The 20,145-nt window shown below is 43.0% G+C and overlaps 2 protein-coding genes across 4 annotated transcripts in view; one reads left to right on the forward strand and one right to left on the reverse strand.

Annotated features, from left to right (window-relative positions):
- Nucleotides 1-20,145, reverse strand: part of LOC138951247 (calpain-5-like) — an 82,692-nt gene that overhangs the window by 21,947 nt on the left and 40,600 nt on the right. For all 3 annotated transcript variants that reach the window (XM_070322894.1, XM_070322893.1, XM_070322895.1), the window contains one exon: nt 10,395-10,597. In XM_070322894.1, coding sequence (XP_070178995.1) covers nt 10,395-10,597 — 203 coding nt within the window. The remainder of the gene's footprint in view (nt 1-10,394; nt 10,598-20,145) is intronic.
- Nucleotides 4,439-8,511, forward strand: LOC138951246 (uncharacterized). The gene is made up of 2 exons (XM_070322892.1): nt 4,439-7,473; nt 7,757-8,511. Exon 1 carries the CDS (start codon nt 4,882-4,884, stop codon nt 6,787-6,789), a length of 1,908 nt encoding a protein of 635 aa, XP_070178993.1. The 5' UTR covers nt 4,439-4,881; the 3' UTR covers nt 6,790-7,473; nt 7,757-8,511.

A 20,145-nucleotide genomic window follows, 5' to 3' on the forward strand; every position in this document is an offset into this window, starting at 1 on the left:
AACCAGCTGCATTCTAAGATTCGACCGGAGAATCTAGATCTCCGATTCAACTGATTCAGTTAGATCTGTAGCCTAGTTGTTAGTCTTGCAGGAAAATCAATGGCGATTCTGACATCGGTGTTGCGGGTAGATCTACTAGTCTACGTAAACTCATTAAAAATGAAAGCACACAAATCGAGGACTCTTGTTGGAAAATACAATTGTTTTTGATTCCGATCCTTATTTTGTAGTCGAAATATTTTGTGTGTGCAGAAATACAAATTTAGATCGATTGCAAGCGTTTTAGATTTCATTGTCAGTGTACGTGTGTCACTGTGTCGGAACTGTGCCTCTCGAAACATTGAGTTAGTGTTAGACCTATGCTTTTGCTTTATTTTTATGATGACTCCTTAATTCTTGAACCGAATCATTAAGCAGAGCCTCTTTGTAAACCGCCATCAAACATAAAGTACCGTAATGTGCAATGATGTAAGCGTAAAACTGACTTTTGAGAGGTTCCCTGAAATGCGTCAACTCGGCTAAGATTTAAATATCTACGAATGACGAACACAGTACGTGAACAGAGCAAACGCATTGCTTGAAACTGTTTTGTTGCATTATGAAGCCTTGTTTGCAGCCACTTAAAAGTCTTATAAGACAAGAATGTATTGCATAATTGATAAAAAGAACTTACCAGAGAACTTTCGTCAAGGCAGCGGCTGCTCACCGCTAGGAATTCTGGATGGTTAAGCACTTTGAAACCTTCTGATTTACATTATGTTCCAAATAAGGATATCCTACTACGATGGAATGCATCAATGAATTTTCAAACGGCTACACTTGCTCCGTCCTTTCTGATCGGAGGGGGGTGTTTTTTTGAAAGTGTTAGTGAATGGATTAAACATTTTAGCGGCCAAATCTCAATTTCTGTGAGAAAATGTAGACGAGGACCTTTAAGGCACAGTAAGCCTCCCGTAAACCATCACAGATACGGTCAGGCTTTTACACACAGTACAAACACCCTTTCATTTAAACACTCACCGATTGAGAACATCCTAGGTGCCCTCCGTAAAGAGCGAACAATTTTCAAAGAATTTATTTTTGCGTGGTTTATCTTACCCCTTAGCCATCGTGAACCCGTGTGATCCAGTTTCCCTCTTTCACAATGTAGTCGTCAGTTAGTCATTTAAATGCGACTCGATGTGAGCTTATCTACAATAGCACGTTTTTATGCACGAAACAAACGGCTGTGGTTCACAAGAACTCTAGCGATGGCTTTTGACTGTTGAGAGGAACGGCGATATGCACAAAACCGTCGTCTGCTACGACCCTTGCGTGACCCTGCTTCCGGGCTTTACTTTTTTCAAACTTTCACAACTTCGAATTGTACTGATCTTGTCTTGATGAAAAAATATTTTTATGATTAAAGAATGTTGTAACAAGCTGTCAATTTATTATTTAGATTTCAAAAGTTAGGTCTAGCGCAAAAACGCACCACGGTCCAAAAATATTCTGATAATCATCGATCCACTGCTATCGCCAGTTTACATCGAGAATGAGACCCGAAGGGAAGTAACTCATTTTTGACCTGAGTTCAGGATTGGTCCAAAAAGTGTTCGAGACAATCTGCAAAATGAATTCTTTAAAAATTGCTCGCTCTTTATGTAAGGCACCTAGGATGTTCCCGTTTGGTGAGCGTTCAAATGGAAGGGTGTTTGTACTGTGTGTAAAAGCCTGACAGTATCTGTGATGGTTTACGGCAGGCTTACTGTCCGGGCGTGATTTCCGGTATTAAATATTCATAACAGCCGTCCAGCACCAAAACAAGGCGCCATTGTTGTAGAGGAGCAAGTCCACAAAAATAAATTATTTGAAAATTTTTAACGCTCGACAGAAAGCAGCCAGGATGTTCCCGTTCGGTGAGCGTTCAAATGGAAGTATGCTTGTACTGTATGTAGACGCTCGGGGAGCTCTGTAATGGTTTACGGGAGGTTTACTGTGCCTTTAACAAGGGTAAAAGGAGACACAGAATCCGTTACTCGCCTCTTACGACATGCTGGGGAGCATAGGGTAAATTCTTCCCCCTAACCCGCGGGGGGGGGGGGGGGGGGGGGGGGGGGGGGGGGGTGTTGATGACACGGCATAGCAACACGTCAGATAACATGGGTTGGTGACACGGCATGGTAACACGAGTTGATGACACGGCATGGTAACACGTCAGATAACATAGGTTTATGACACGGCATAGCATTACGTCAGATAACATGGGTTGATGACACGGCATGGTAACACGTCAGATGACATGGGTTGATGACACGGCATGGTAACACATCAGATGACATGGGTTGATGATGACACGGCATGATGACACGTCATGGTTGTGACAAACGGATTTGCACATAGATGTATATTGGAGTTATGTGACTCAGGTGTACAAAGTTTCATGGGCCACGAACTTTGAGTGGACACCGTACAGTGATACGTCACTGACGCAGTGCAGTAGTGTCGGTGACCAATCAGAGCAGAGTATTGACTGAGGTGGCGTTGTAAAGATATTACAGCCTCAGAGCTTTGCAGACTGTCGACAGGAGAGGACGTGTCTCCTGATTGTAAAGTTGCTCACCGGGCGCTAGAGGTCGTTTGGAGACTCGTGTCGCGGTTACTGAATCAGTAGATTCAGCTGCTGTGTTTACAGGTATTTATTGAATTGATATTTTACTCGGAGATATTATTTCGCTCGGAAATATTGACTTGAGAAATGACCGGGAGAGTCATGTGTGAATTGGCTGAAAAGCGTGAGTTGATGTCAGCCATTGCTGAAAAAGGAATGTTTACATGTTTGTCGGAAATGAATTCGCTTATGAGTTAGCGGGTGTATATACTGTAACCGCATAAGATAGTGCCGGTAGTGATAAAGAACGTTATAAAAGTTTATTCAAGTATGGAGACTTATGGTAGTTTAAACTTGTGTTTTTTAGCATCCCGGGCCGAGTGGGTCACGGAGGTATCCCGGGCCGAGAGCGGTCGCGGAAGGGGGAACGAGACGGGAGGTTCTGCCCTCATGCTCCAGCCGTGAGCTGTGGAGATGCTGGAGGGGAAGACAGCGTGAAGCGCTGCGTAACGGGAACCCCGTCCCATTCCACCACACGAGACAGTTGTGTGGGTGGGGTGAAGCAGTGTGTGCCACTGTATACTGTGAGTACGACTGAGAGAATTTAACCAGCGTGATAGCTGTACAGATACGTTCCCGAGTGAATAACCACGAGACGTCGAGCGTCGTGGGGTTTGTTATCTGTGTATAACAGAACTGAATAGTAACAGAAGAATTGTTTGAGACAGTGTCTTCGTGTGTTTTGAGACAGACGGGCTTTCACGGAACAAAGCCTCAAGTGTTATACGTGTGTGCACGAGAACTGTAGATTGCATGACATAATAACCTGTATGTAATTTTGTGCAGTTTGATTTCTGTGTGTTAACAGAAATAGTACTTTCATGTTGAGCGAAAGTGATCTGTAGAATGGATGTATAATAATATGTTTATGTTGTGTTATTGAACATTTTAATAGAGGTGCAGGGGCAAAGGGCTATACTGTGTTCTTGTCTTTGTGCCTGGTTGGTGTGTGTGTGTGTGTGTGTGTGAAGGCTAGATAGTAAACAGAGAGTAGCACGCACAATTTTTGATAGGAGTAGATATACATACATACAGACATACACACCGAAATTCCAGCCGTAACATTTGGTGACCCCGATTACTCTGTGTTAGTTAAAATTTATAGTTGTTTCCCTGCTTTGCTAAACTTAATTTTGTCCCCTGCGTTGGGTTTTTAGAACTTTTGGCAGTAGGTCACGCAGACAGAGATTTTTCAGATTCAATAGTTGTGTCGTTCATGTCCTGTTTTGTATTTGTTACCGTCTCCAGTTTTACGGTAGTGCTTACTGTACAGTTCTAAGCACTGAGGGAATAGCTTCATTTTTCTTCCTGTGGGGTCTTTCATTTCTCTTTCATTGCTCTTTTCTGTGCTTTCATTTTGTAAAATAGTTAGAACATTTTTTTCTTTCTGCTTTGGAATAGGGATCTATCTGTTGTTTATTGCCCTTTGCCTTTGTTGATTAACTTTGATTAATTTTGTTCTTTTTGACTTTGAAATTTTCTAATTTGATCTTGGAATTTTTTTTGTTTTGTTAGTGTGATTGGTTAGGTTTATTGATTTTGTAGGATTAGGTTTGTTGATTTTGTAAGTTTGTTGTAAATAATTAAGGTAATTAGTTGTGATATTTTGATATAGACTTTAATTAGTTCAAGTTTTAGTTTATTTTTGATTTGTTATTTGCTATGGTAGTAGATTAGGTACTTTAAATTTTTTTTTGTGGTTTAATTTAGTCTGCTGTTTGGTGATTGTGTCACTTTAATATTTTTTTTTGGAATTTCTTTTTATTTGCCTCCAACTACATTTCTTTTGTTGTAGGTTGGACTTCATTTATTTTGAGTTTAGTTTTCTAGTGTTGTATTTGGTTTGTTTTGATATTATTACTGCATATTTAGTTGTTGTTTTGAGTGACTGGAACTTTGCAATTTTTTGAATTCCTCTTTCAAATTAAGGTTTGGGGTTGTTGTTTTGTTTGTGCTTGTATATATGTTTTGAAACAAGATTCGTTTTGACTTCATTGACTGGGTATCTGACTTTAATTAGAATTGTTGGATATTTTTGCGTGAGATTTACGCCAAAACGTATTTGGATATAGTCTTGTATTGACTATTGGTTTTGGTGCCAGATTTGTTGTGGTACTTGACAGTTTTGAAGTAGATTACTTGATCTTACATTATTGTTGGAAACTTTTTCAAAACTTTTCTCTAAACTTGGACATATTTTGGTGTGATTTTGAAAGTTCAAAACTTACACAATGGAGAGCGAAGATGATTATGATGCGTTGTTTGAAAAGTTCGTTAAACAGGCAGAGACTTTGGGTCTGGCTGCAGATAAACGTGAGAAATACGTGAAAGAAAGTTTTGATCGTTTGGAGAGAAAACGAGAAAAAGATGAAAAGCAAAAAGAAAGGGAAATTGAAGAAAGTCGAAGACAAAAAGAATTGGAAAGAGAAGAGAAACAAAAAGAATTGGAACGGGAAGAAAGAGACAAAGAGAGAGAACACCAGTTAAAGCAAAGAGAGCTTGAGATTAGGCAGGCTGAAATTAGTGCTGGGTCACGTGCACCACAAAATGGTCGGGATTCTCACACTAATATTGGTGCTCGCCCTGTTTACCCCAGGCTCCCTGCATTCAGGGAACAGCAAGATGATATAGACTCTTACTTGTTCAGATTTGAAACTCATGCAAAATCTCTGGGATGGGAAGAGACAAGGTGGATCACGTACTTGTCTGCTCTTTTAGAGGGCAATGCATTAAACCTATACCATAGCCTTGCTGCTGCTGGTGAACTAACATACCAATGTTTGAAAGAAAACTTGCTGAAGACCTTTCAGTGCACATCTGAAAATGTTAGACAAAAACTCAGATATAGTAAACCAAGAGAAAATGAACCGTTCCAAACTTTTGGAATTGAGTTGCGACGATTGTTTGATCGTTGGGTTGCGCTGTCTGAGATAACCACAGATGTTGATGGTTTAACAGACTTGATTCTGGCAGAACAATTCCTTGAAAGTGTATCAGCCGACGTAGCAACTTTCATTCGAGAGAGAGGTCTTGTTAAACTTGAGGATATGGTCACAGCTGCCGAGAATTACCGTTTATCACGGAAGTCAGAGTCTACTATTTTTTCAGCTGCTTCCTGTGTTCAGGAAGATTATGTTGGCGCTGCTTTTGCACATGGTGATAATCACGGGGGTGTTCAGGAGTTACCGCGGGTTGGTTCTGGTTTTGCTAAGCGGAGTGATAACCAGAATGACGAGAGTTCTGGAAAGGTGACGTCTGACGCTCAGACATATCCACATGAGGGTGCATATAAAACACGTAGAAGTAGACGCAGACGTGCACATGGTAAGAGAGTTCGTTCACCCCGAGAGGACGACACTTGTTTTCTGTGTTCTGGAAAAGGTCATTGGCGTCAAGAGTGTCCAATACGGATAAATCCTGTAAATCCTTGCTGGGCTTGTGGTTTAGGCGGCCATAAATTGAAATCGTGTCCGATGGCTAAATTTCTAGAAAAGAGGAAGTCAGGAAATGCAGTTGTTCGGGAAGTCGTTCCTCCAGTCGTTCCTCCAGTTAAGAAAGTTGTGGAAAGTTTGAAGTTGGAACATGGTAGTGTCAACGAGAGAGAGTGTACAGTACTTCGAGACTCAGGTTCTACGATTTCTGGAGTGCGTAGAGGATTGGTGTCGAAAGACCAGTTGGTCAGTAGAAAGGTCACTTGTAAGACATTTGGTGGGGAGGTCCTTACTTATCCTCAGGCGAAAGTTAAAGTTGAGACACCTTATGTTTCGGGAGAAATGGTTTGTTGCGTCCTGAATGATCCTGTCGCTGATTTGATCATAGGCAACATTCCGGGGATTTCAGGGGGTGCAGACTGTTGTCCTGAAGCTGAGGGGGTTACGGCTCGTACTAATCGTGTGCAGGAAAAGAGAAGAAACCCTCCTGATAAACCTGTGATTCTGACTCCAGATCAGAAGGTTGTGTGTTTGAATCAGGACTTGGCAGTTGTTCGAGAAGAACTCAGTCAGCTGCGAGCTGAAGTGAACAGATTAAAAGGTGGTTTTTCACTGGCTACGAGTGGAAAGAGTAGGTCGATTGAGACTACTGCTGCTGTAAGCCATGGTGGAAATCGCAGAAAGAGGTCAAGAAAATGGTTTACTTGATTTTGACTACTTGCTTGTTTAGCATCAGGAACATGAGTCGTAGTACTATGTTGGAAGAGTCGTGGACTCAAGATATGAAAATTGAAGATGCTAAAGAAAGACATTACATGTTTGAGCTGGAAAGCAACATGACTGGAAATTTGTGAGTTAATAGGAAAACTCAGTGGAATCTTCCTGAAGAAGGAAGAAGTACTTTATCAGACATAAAGTAGTGTTGTTACACATATGGATCAGTGGATCGGAAAATTTTGTTCCGTAGTGGAATGCGATATTGTAATTGTATTGCAGTGAAGTAATTACCCTCTTATCTGTTATCCTAAAGAAAAAATAACCTCGGTCGGTCATTTTTTTTCGGGAGGAGGGGGTAATGTGACAAACGGATTTGCACATAGATGTATATTGGAGTTATGTGACTCAGGTGTACAAAGTTTCATGGGCCACGAACTTTGAGTGGACACCGTACAGTGATACGTCACTGACGCAGTGCAGTAGTGTCGGTGACCAATCAGAGCAGAGTATAGACCGAGGTGGCGTTGTAAAGAGAATACAGGCTCAGAGCTTTGCAGACTGTCGACAGGAGAGGACGTGTCTCCTGATTGTAAAGTTGCTCACCGGGCGCTAGAGGTCGTTTGGAGACTCGTGTCGCGGTTACTGAATCAGTAGATTCAGCTGCTGTGTTTACAGGTATTTATTGAATTGATATTTTACTCGGAGATATTATTTTGCTCGGAAATATTGACTTGAGAAATGACCGGGAGAGTCATGTGTGAATTAGCTGAAAAACGTGCGCGGTTGTCAGCCATTGCTGAAAAAGGAATGTTTACATGTTTGTCGGAAATGAATTCGCTTATGAGTTAGCGGGTGTATATACTGTAACCGCATAAGATAGTTACCGGTAGTGATAAAGAATGTTATAAAAGTTTATTCAAGTATGGAGACTTATGGTAGTTTAAACTTGTGTTTTTAGCATCCCGGGCCGAGTGGGTCACGGAGGTATCCCGGGCCGAGAGCGGTCGCGGAAGGGGGAACGAGACGGGAGGTTCTGCCCTCATGCTCCAGCCGTGAGCTGTGGAGATGCTGGAGGGGAAGACAGCGTGAAGCGCTGCGTAACGGGAACCCCGTCCCATTCCACCACACGAGACAGTTGTGTGGGTGGGGTGAAGCAGTGTGTGCCACTGTATACTGTGAGTACGACTGAGAGAATTTAACCAGCGTGATAGCTGTACAGATACGTTCCCGAGTGAATAACCACGAGACGTCGAGCGTCGTGGGGTTTGTCATCTGTGTATAACAGAAGTGAATAGTAACAGAAGAATTGTTTGAGACAGTGTCTTCGTGTGTTTTGAGACAGACGGGCTTTCACGGAACAAAGCCTCGAGTGTTATACGTGTGTGCACGAGAACTGTAGATTGCATGACATAATAACCTGTATGTAATTTTGTGCAGTTTGATTTCTGTGTGTTAACAGAAATAGTACTTTCATGTTGAGCGAAAGTGATCTGTAGAATGGATGTATAATAATATGTTTATGTTGTGTTATTGAACATTCTAATAGAGGTGCAGGGGCAAAGGGCTATACTGTGTTCTTGTCTTTGTGCCTGGTTGGAATGTGTGTGTGTGTGTGTGTGTGAAGGCTAGATAGTAAACAGAGAGTAGCACGCACAATTTTTGATAGGAGTAGATATACATACATACAGACATACACACCGAAATTCCAGCCGTAACAATGGTAACACGGCATGGTAACACGTCGTGGTAACACAGCATGGTAACACGGCATGGTAACACAGCATGGTAACACGGCATGGTAACACAGCATGGTAACACGGCATGGTAACACAGCATGGTAACACGGCATGGTAACACGGCATGGTAACACGGCATGGTAAAACGGCATAGTAACACGGCATGGTAACACCGCATGGTAACACCGCATGGTAACATGGCATGATGACACGGCATGATGACACGTCATGGTAGCACGGCAACACAGCATGATGACACGGCATGGTAACACGGCATGGTAACACAGCATGGTACCACAGCATGGTAACACGGCATGGTAACACGGCATGGTAACATGACATGGTAACACGGCATAGTGACAGGTCATGATGGCACGGCATGGTAACACAACATGATAACACGGCATGGTAACACGGCATGATGACACTGCATGGTAACACGGCATGATGACACGGCATGGTAGCACGGCATGGTAACACGTCATGGTAACACGGCAGGGTGACAGGTCATGGTAACACGTCATGGTAACACGGCATGATAACACGGCATGGTGACAGGTCATGATGACACGGCATGAGGACACGGCATGGTAACACTGCATGGTAACGCGGCATGGTGGCAGGTCATGGTAACACGGCATGGTAACAATGATACCAAGAAGACGTATGATAAAGAGACAGGGATACCAAGCAGACGTATGATAAAGAGACAGGGATACCAAGCAGACGTATGATAAAGAGACAGGGATACCAAGCAGACGTATGATAAAGAGACAGGGATACCAAGCAGACGTATGATAAAGAGAGAGGGATACCAAGAAGACGTATGATAAAGAGACAGGGATACCAAGAAGACGTATGATAAAGAGACAGGGATACCAAGAAGACGTATGATAAAGAGACAATGATACCAAGAAGACGTATGATAAAGAGACAGGGATACCAAGCAGACGTATGATAAAGAGAGAGGGATACCAAGCAGACGTATGATAAAGAGACAATGATACCAAGAAGACGTATGATAAAGAGACAGGGATACCAAGCAGACGTATGATAAAGAGAGAGGGATACCAAGCAGACGTATGATAAAGAGACAGGGATACCAAGCAGACGTATGATAAAGAGACAGGGATACCAAGCAGACGTATGATAAAGAGAGAGGGATACCAAGAAGACGTATGATAAAGAGACAGGGATACCAAGAAGACGTATGATAAAGAGACAGGGATACCAAGAAGACGTATGATAAAGAGACAGGGATACCAAGAAGACGTATGATAAAGAGAGAGGGATACCAAGCAGACGTATGATAAAGAGACAGGGATACCAAGAAGACGTATGATAAAGAGACAATGATACCAAGAAGACGTATGATAAAGAGACAGGGATACCAAGCAGACGTATGATAAAGAGACAATGATACCAAGAAGACGTATGATAAAGAGACAGGGATACCAAGCAGACGTATGATAAAGAGACAGGGATACCAAGCAGACGTATGATAAAGAGACAATGATACCAAGAAGACGTATGATAAAGAGACAATGATACCAAGCAGACGTATGATAAAGAGACAGGGATACCAAGAAGACGTATGATAAAGAGACAATGATACCAAGAAGACGTATGATAAAGAGACAGGGATACCAAGCAGACGTATGATAAAGAGACAGGGATACCAAGCAGACGTATGATAAAGAGACAATGATACCAAGAAGACGTATGATAAAGAGACAATGATACCAAGCAGACGTATGATAAAGAGACAGGGATACCAAGAAGACGTATGATAAAGAGAGAGGGATACCAAGAAGACGTATGATAAAGAGACAGGGATACCAACAACACAAGGCTACTCACTTGGCATAGGCCTTCTCCAACAGCGCGGACCAGAACTCGTTGCGTGACTTGGAGTGGCAGAAGATGAGCTTTCCCTCCCTGACGGGCAGGCGGTCGTCAATGACAACCTCGATCCACTGTCCGAACCGCCAGAAGTTAAACTTGAACATGCCCACGTAGGCGTTCTTGTCGTCCCACTCCTGTAGCTTGTAGTCTGGTATCACCTGTAGACATGAACACAGTCTGGTATCACCTGTAGACATGAACACAGTCTGGTATCACATGTAGAACAGTCTGGTATCACCTGTAGACATGAACACAGTCTGGTATCACATGTAGACATGAACACAGTCTGGTATCACATGTAGACATAAACAGTCTGGTATCACCTGTAGACATAAACAGTCTGGTATCACATATAGACATGAACACAGTCTGGTATCACATGTAGACATGAACACAGTCTGGTATCACATGTAGACATGAACACAGTCTGGTATCACATGTAGACATGAACACAGTCTGGTATCACATGTAGACATGAACACAGTCTGGTATCACATGTAGACATGAACACAGTCTGGTATCACATGTAGACATGAACACAGTCTGGTATCACATGTAGACATGAACACAGTCTGGTATCACCTGTAGACATGAACACAGTCTGGTATCACATGTAGACATGACAAAGACGTCATATTCGGCTTTTCGTGAAAGTTGAGGCGGCACTGTCACGCTCTCATTTTTCAACCAACATGGTTGAAATTTTGGTCAAGTAATCTTCGACGAAGCCCGGACAGCACAGACTGACACAGTAACAACCAGCACAGACTGACACAATAACAACCAACACAGACTGACATAGTAACAACCAACACAGATTGACACAGTAACAACCAGCACAGACTGACACAGTAACAGCCAACACAGACTGACACAGTAACAACCAACACAGACTGACACAGTAACAACCAACACAGACTGACACAGTAACAACCAACACAGACTGACACAGTAACAACCAACACAGACTGACACAGTAACAACCAACACAGACTGACACAGTAACAACCAACACAGACTGACACAGTAACAACCAACACAGACTGACACAGTAACAACCAACACAGACTGACACAGTAACAACCAACACAGACTGACACAGTAACAACCAACACAGACTGACACAGTAACAACCAGCACAGACTGACACAATAACAACCAACACAGACTGACACAGTAACAACCAACACAGACTGACACAGTAACAACCAACACAGACTGACATAGTAACAACCAACACAGACTGACACAGTAACAACCAACACAGACTGACACAGTAACAACCAACACAGACTGACACAGTAACAACCAACACAGACTGACACAGTAACAACCAACACAGACTGACACAGTAACAACCAGCACAGACTGACACAGTGACAACCAACAAAGACTGACACAGTAACAACCAACACAGACTGACACAGTAACAACCAACACAGACAGACACAGTAACAACCAACACAGACTGACACAGTAACAACCAACACAGACTGACACAGTAACAACCAACACAGACTGACACAGTAACAACCAGCACAGACTGACACAGTAACAACCAACACAGACTGACACAGTAACAACCAACACAGACTGACACAGTAACAACCAGCACAGACTGACACAGTAACAACCAGCACAGACTGACACAGTAACAACCAACACAGACTGACACAGTAACAACCAGCACAGACTGACACAGTAACAACCAACACAGACTGACATAGTAACAACCAGCACAGACTGACACAGTAACAACCAGCACAGACTGACACAGTAACAACGAACACAGACTGGCAGAGTAACAACCAACACAGACTGGCACAGTAACAACCAACACAGACTGACACAGTAACAACCAACACAGACTGACACAGTAACAACCAACACAGACTGACACAGTAACAACCAGCACAGACTGACACAGTAACAACCAGCACAGACTGACATAGTAACAACCAACAAAGACTGACACAGTAACAACCAACACAGACTGACACAGTAACAACCAGCACAGACTGACATAGTAACAACCAACAAAGACTGACACAGTAACAACCAACACAGACTGACACAGTAACAACCAACAAAGACTGACATAGTAACAACCAACACAGACTGACACAGTAACAACCAACACAGACTGACATAGTAACAACCAACACAGACTGACACAGTAACAACCAACAACCAACACAGACTGACATAGTAACAACCAACACAGACTGACACAGTAACAACCAACATAGACTGACACAGTAACAACCAACACAGACTGACACAGTAACAACCAACATAGACTGACACAGTAACAACCAACACAGACTGACACAATAACAACCAACACTGACTGACACAGTAACAACCAACACAGACTGACACAGTAACAACCAACACAGACTGACACAGTAACAACCAGCAGACTGACACAGTAACAATCAACACAGACTGACACAATAACAACCAGTACAGACTGACACAGTAACAACCAACACAGACTGACACAGTAACAACCAACACAGACTGACACAGTAACAACCAACACAGACAGACACAGTAACAACCAACACAGACTGACACAGTAACAACCAGCACAGACTGACATAGTAACAACCAACACAGACTGACACAGTAACAACCAGCACAGACTGACACAGTAACAACCAACACAGACTGACACAGTAACAACCAACACAGACTGACACAGTAACAACCAACACAGACTGACACAGTAACAACCAGCACAGACTGACACAGTAACAACCAACACAGACTGACACAGTAACAACCAACACAGACTGACACAGTAACAACCAACAAAGACTGACACAGTAACAACCAGCACAGACTGACACAGTAACAACCAACAACCAACACAGACTGACACAGTAACAACCAACACAGACTGACACAGTAACAACCAACACAGACTGACATAGTAACAACCAACACAGACTGACACAGTAACAACCAACACAGACTGACACAGTAACAACCAACACAGACTGACATAGTAACAACCAACACAGACTGACACAGTAACAACCAACACAGACTGACACAGTAACAACCAACACAGACTGACACAGTAACAACCAGCACAGACTGACACAGTAACAACCAACACAGACAGACACAGTAACAACCAACACAGACTGACACAGTAACAACCAACACAGACTGACACAGTAACAACCAACACAGACTGACATAGTAACAACCAACACAGACTGACACAGTAACAACCAGCACAGACTGACATAGTAACAACCAACACAGACTGACACAGTAACAACAAACACAGACTGACACAGTAACAACCAACACAGACTGACATAGTAACAACCAACACAGACTGACATAGTAACAACCAACACAGACTGACATAGTAACAACCAACACAGACTGACACAGTAACAACCAACACAGACTGACACAGTAACAACCAACACAGACTGACACAGTAACAACCAGCACAGACTGACACAGTAACAACCAGCACAGACTGACACAGTAACAACCAACAACCAACACAGACTGACACAGTAACAACCAACACAGACTGACATAGTAACAACCAACACAGACTGACACAGTAACAACCAACACAGACTGACACAATAACAACCAACACAGACTGACACAGTAACAACCAACACAGACTGACACAGTAACAACCAACACAGACTGACATAGTAACAACCAACACAGACTGACATAGTAACAACCAACACAGACAGACACAGTAACAACCAACACAGACTGACACAGTAACAACCAACACAGACTGACATAGTAACAACCAACACAGACTGACACAGTAACAACCAACACAGACTGACATAGTAACAACCAACACAGACTGACACAGTAACAACCAACACAGACTGACATAGTAACAACCAACACAGACTGACACAGTAACAACCAACACAGACAGACACAGTAACAACCAACACAGACTGACACAGTAACAACCAACACAGACTGACACAGTAACAACCAACACAGACTGACACAGTAACAACCAACACAGACTGACATAGTAACAACCAACACAGACTGACATAGTAACAACCAACACAGACTGACACAGTAACAACCAACACAGACTGACATAGTAACAACCAACACAGACTGACATAGTAACAACCAACACAGACTGACATAGTAACAACCAACACAGACTGGCACAGTAACAACCAACACAGACTGACATAGTAACAACCAACACAGACTGACACAGTAACAACCAACACAGACTGACACAGTAACAACCAGCACAGACTGACATAGTAACAACCAACACAGACTGACATAGTAACAACCAACACAGACTGACACAGTAACAACCAACACAGACTGACACAGTAACAACCAACACAGACTGACACAGTGACAACCAACACAGACTGACACAGTAACAACCAACACAGACTGACACAGTAACAACCAGCACAGACTGACACAGTGACAACCAACACAGACTGACATAGTAACAACCAACACAGATTGACACAGTAACAACCAACAACCAACACAGACTGACACAGTAACAACCAGCACAGACTGACACAGTAACAACCAACACAGACTGACACAGTAACAACCAACACAGACTGACACAGTAACAACCAACACAGACTGACACAGTAACAACCAGCACAGACTGACATAGTAACAACCAACAACCAACACAGGCTGACATAGTAACAACCAGCACAGACTGACATAGTAACAACCAACATAGACTGACACAGTAACAACCAGCACAGACTGACATAGTAACAACCAACATAGACTGACACAGTAACAACCAACACAGACTGACATGGTAACAACCAACACAGACTGACATAGTAACAACCAACACAGACTGACATAGTAACAACCAACACAGACTGACACAGTAACAACCAGCACAGACTGACACAGTAACAACCAACACAGACTGACACAGTAACAACCAACACAGACTGACACAGTAACAACCAACACAGACTGACACAGTAACAACCAACACAGACTGAGACAATAACAACCAACACAGACTGACACAGTAACAACCAACACAGACTGACACAGTAACAACCAACACAGACTGACATAGTAACAACCAGCACAGACTGACACAGTAACAACCAACACAGACTGACACAGTAACAACCAACACAGACTGACACAGTAACAACCAACAAAGACTGACACAGTAACAACCAACACAGACTGACACAGTAACAACCAACAAAGACTGACACAGTAACAACCAACACAGACTGACACAGTAACAACCAACACAGACAGACACAGTAACAACCAACACAGACTGACATAGTAACAACCAACACAGACTGACACAGTAACAACCAACACAGACTGACACAGTGACAACCAGCACAGACTGACACAGTAACAACCAACACAGACTGACACAGTAACAACCAACACAGACTGACACAGTAACAACCAACACAGACTGACACAATAACAACCAACACAGACTGACACAGTAACAACCAACACAGACTGACACAGTAACAACCAACACAGACTGACACAGTAACAACCAACACAGACTGACACAGTAACAACCAACACAGACTGACACAGTAACAACCAACACAGACTGAGACAATAACAACCAACACAGACTGACACAGTAACAACCAACACAGACTGACACAATAACAACCAACACAGACTGAGACAGTAACAACCAACACAGACTGACACAGTAACAACCAACAACCAACACAGACTGACACAGTAACAACCAACAACCAACACAGACTGACACAGTAACAACCAACAAGACTGACACAATAACAACCAACACAGACTGACACAATAACAACCAACACAGACTGACACAGTAACAACCAACACAGACTGACACAATAACAACCAACACAGACTGACACAGTAACAACCAACACAGACTGACATAGTAACAACCAACACAGACTGACATAGTAACAACCAACACAGACTGACATAGTAACAACCAACACAGACTGACACAGTAACAACCAACACAGACTGACACAGTAACAACCAACACAGACTGACACAATAACAACCAACACAGACTGACACAGTAACAACCAACACAGACTGACACAGTAACAACCAACACAGACTGACACAGTAACAACCAGCACAGACTGACACAGTAACAACCAACACAGATTGACACAGTAACAACAAACACAGACTGACACAGTAACAACCAACACAGACTGACACAGTAACAACCAACACAGACTGACACAGTAACAACCAACAACCAACACAGACTGACACAGTAACAACCAACACAGACTGACACAGTAACAACCAACACAGACTGACACAGTAACAACCAACACAGATTGACACAGTAACAACCAACACAGACTGACACAGTAACAACCAACACAGACTGACATAGTAACAACCAGCACAGACTGACATAGTAACAACCAACACAGACTGACATAGTAACAACCAACACAGACTGACACAGTAACAACCAACACAGACTGACACAGTAACAACCAACACAGACTGACACAGTAACAACCAGCACAGACTGACATAGTAACAACCAACACAGACTGACACAGTAACAACCAACACAGACTGACACAGTAACAACCAACACAGACTGACACAGTAACAACCAACACAGACTGACACAGTAACAACCAACACAGACTGACACAGTAACAACCAACACAGACTGACACAGTAACAACCAACACAGACTGACACAGTAACAACCAACACAGACTGACACAGTAACAACCAACACAGACTGACACAGTAACAACCAGCACAGACTGACACAGTAACAACCAACACAGACTGACACAGTAACAACCAACACAGACTGACACAGTAACAACCAACACAGACTGACACAGTAACAACCAACACAGACTGACACAGTAACAACCAACACAGACTGACACAGTAACAACCAACACAGACTGACACAGTAACAACCAACACAGACTGACACAGTAACAACCAACACAGACTGACACAGTAACAACCAGCACAGACTGACACAGTAACAACCAACACAGACTGACACAATAACAACCAACATAGACTGACACAGTAACAACCAACAACCAACACAGGCTGACACAGTAACAACCAACACAGACTGACATAGTAACAACCAACACAGACTGACACAGTAACAACCAACACAGACTGACACAGTAACAACCCACACAGACTGAGACAGTAACAACCAACACAGACTGACACAGTAACAACCAACACAGACTGACACAGTAACAACCAACACAGACTGACACAGTAACAACCAGCACAGACTGACACAGTAACAACCAACACAGACTGACACAGTAACAACCAACACAGACTGACACAGTAACAACCAGCACAGACTGACACAGTAACAACCAACACAGACTGACACAGTAACAACCAACACAGACTGACACAGTAACAACCAACACAGACTGACACAGTGACAACCAGCACAGACTGACATAGTAACAACCAACACAGACTGACACAGTAACAACCAACACAGACTGACATAGTAACAACCAACAAAGACTGACACAGTAACAACCAACACAGACTGACACAGTAACAACCAGCACAGACTGACACAGTAACAACCAACAAAGACTGACACAGTAACAACCAACACAGACTGACACAGTAACAACCAACATAGACTGACACAGTAACAACCAACACAGACTGACACAGTAACAACCAGCACAGACTGACACAGTAACAACCAACACAGACTGACACAGTAACAACCAACACAGACTGACACAGTAACAACCAGCACAGACTGACACAGTAACAACCAACACAGACTGACACAGTAACAACCAACACAGACTGACACAGTAACAACCAACACAGACTGACACAGTAACAACCAACACAGACTGACACAGTAACAACCAACACAGACTGACACAGTAACAACCAACACAGACTGACACAATAACAACCAACACAGACTGACACAGTAACAACCAACACAGACTGACACAGTAACAACCAGCACAGACTGACACAGTAACAACCAACACAGACTGACATAGTAACAACCAACACAGACAGACACAGTAACAACCAACACAGACTGACACAGTAACAACCAACACAGACTGACACAGTAACAACCAACACAGACTGACACAGTAACAACCAACACAGACTGACACAGTAACAACCAACAAAGACTGACACAGTAACAACCAACACAGACTGACACAGTGACAACCAACACAGACTGACACAGTGACAACCAACACAGACTGGCAGAGTAACAACCAGCACAGACAGACACAGTAACAACCAACACAGACTGACACAGTAACAACCAACACAGACTGACACAGTGACAACCAACACAGACTGACATAGTAACAACCAACACAGACTGACACAGTAACAACCAGTACAGACTGACACAGTAACAACCAACACAGACTGACACAGTAACAACCAACACAGACTGACACAGTAACAACCAGTACAGACTGACACAGTAACAACCAACACAGACTGACACAGTAACAACCAGTACAGACTGACACAGTAACAACCAGTACAGACTGACATAGTAACAACCAACACAGACTGACACAGTAACAACCAACACAGACTGACATAGTAACAACCAGCACAGACTGACACAGTAACAACCAACACAGACTGACACAGTAACAACCAACACAGACTGACACAGTAACAACCAGCACAGACTGACACAGTAACAACCAACACAGACTGACACAATAACAACCAACACAGACTGACATAGTAACAACCAGCACAGACTGACACAGTAACAACCAGCACAGACAGACACAGTAACAACCAACACAGACTGACACAGTAACAACCAACACAGACTGACACAGTAACAACCAACACAGACTGACACAGTGACAACCAACACAGACTGACACAGTAACAACCAACAAAGACTGACATAGTAACAACCAACACAGACTGACACAGTAACAACCAACACAGACTGACATAGTAACAACCAACACAGACTGACATAGTAACAACCAACACAGACTGACACAATAACAACCAACACAGACTGACACAGTAACAACCAACACAGACTGACATAGTAACAACCAACACAGACTGACACAGTGACAACCAACACAGACTGACATAGTAACAACCAACACAGACTGACATAGTAACAACCAACACAGACTGACATAGTAACAACCAACACAGACTGACACAGTAACAACCAACACAGACTGACACAGTGACAACCAACACAGACTGACACAGTAACAACCAGCACAGACTGACATAGTAACAACCAACACAGACTGACATAGTAACAACCAACACAGACTGACACAATAACAACCAACACAGACTGACACAGTAACAACCAACACAGACTGACACAGTAACAACCAACACAGACTGACACAGTAACAGCCAACACAGACTGACACAATAACAACCAACACAGACTGACACAGTAACAACCAGCACAGACTGACACAGTAACAACCAACACAGACTGACACAGTGACAACCAGCACAGACTGACATAGTAACAACCAACACAGACTGACACAGTAACAACCAACACAGACTGACATAGTAACAACCAACACAGACTGACACAGTAACAACCAACACAGACTGACATAGTAACAACCAACACAGACTG

This window comes from Littorina saxatilis, linkage group LG16, assembly GCF_037325665.1.
Source record: "Littorina saxatilis isolate snail1 linkage group LG16, US_GU_Lsax_2.0, whole genome shotgun sequence".
Classification (NCBI taxonomy): Eukaryota; Metazoa; Mollusca; class Gastropoda; order Littorinimorpha; family Littorinidae; genus Littorina; species Littorina saxatilis.

What these genes read in the sequence shown, in the direction of transcription:
- LOC138951246 (XM_070322892.1), top strand. Translation starts at nt 4,882, where the DNA reads ATGGAGAGCGAAGATGATTATGATGCGTTGTTTGAAAAGTTCGTTAAA.